Here is a 311-nt window from a genome sequence, read left to right on the forward strand (position 1 = left end):
CCACCACTATTATTCTTGTTATTAGCATCGTTATTGTTGTCACGACCGTCGTCATCATTATTATCAAGATGACTGCAATGCGTCCTATAGAGTTATCACAGAAGTGGCGCCTCCTGTTTTTGCTCTCTTAGGCGATCTCAGCGCCATCTGTTGGGAATATGGCTCACTGCTTGGGTCCGTTTTCGGTCGTCTTCGTTGTGGATTTGTCGTTGTTAATGGCTTTTCTGTTTTGGGTTGGTTGTTGCTTCTGGTGTTATGGTTGTTGTAGGCGTCTTTTTTAGGTGGTGTGTGAGTATTTTAGCGTTATGGTA

The 311-nt window shown here is 43.7% G+C and overlaps 1 protein-coding gene across 1 annotated transcript in view; it reads right to left on the reverse strand.

Moving 5' to 3' along the window:
• Positions 1-147, reverse strand: part of LOC119582091 (adhesive plaque matrix protein-like) — a 665-nt gene extending 518 nt beyond the window's left edge. Inside the window, exon 1 of the mRNA XM_037930338.1 lies at positions 111-147. Within this exon, the coding sequence (XP_037786266.1) occupies positions 111-147 (37 nt within the window). The remainder of the gene's footprint in view (positions 1-110) is intronic.
• Positions 148-311: the final 164 nt, after the last annotated feature.

This window comes from Penaeus monodon, chromosome 15 (genome assembly GCF_015228065.2).
Source record: "Penaeus monodon isolate SGIC_2016 chromosome 15, NSTDA_Pmon_1, whole genome shotgun sequence".
NCBI lineage: Eukaryota > Metazoa > Arthropoda > Malacostraca > Decapoda > Penaeidae > Penaeus > Penaeus monodon.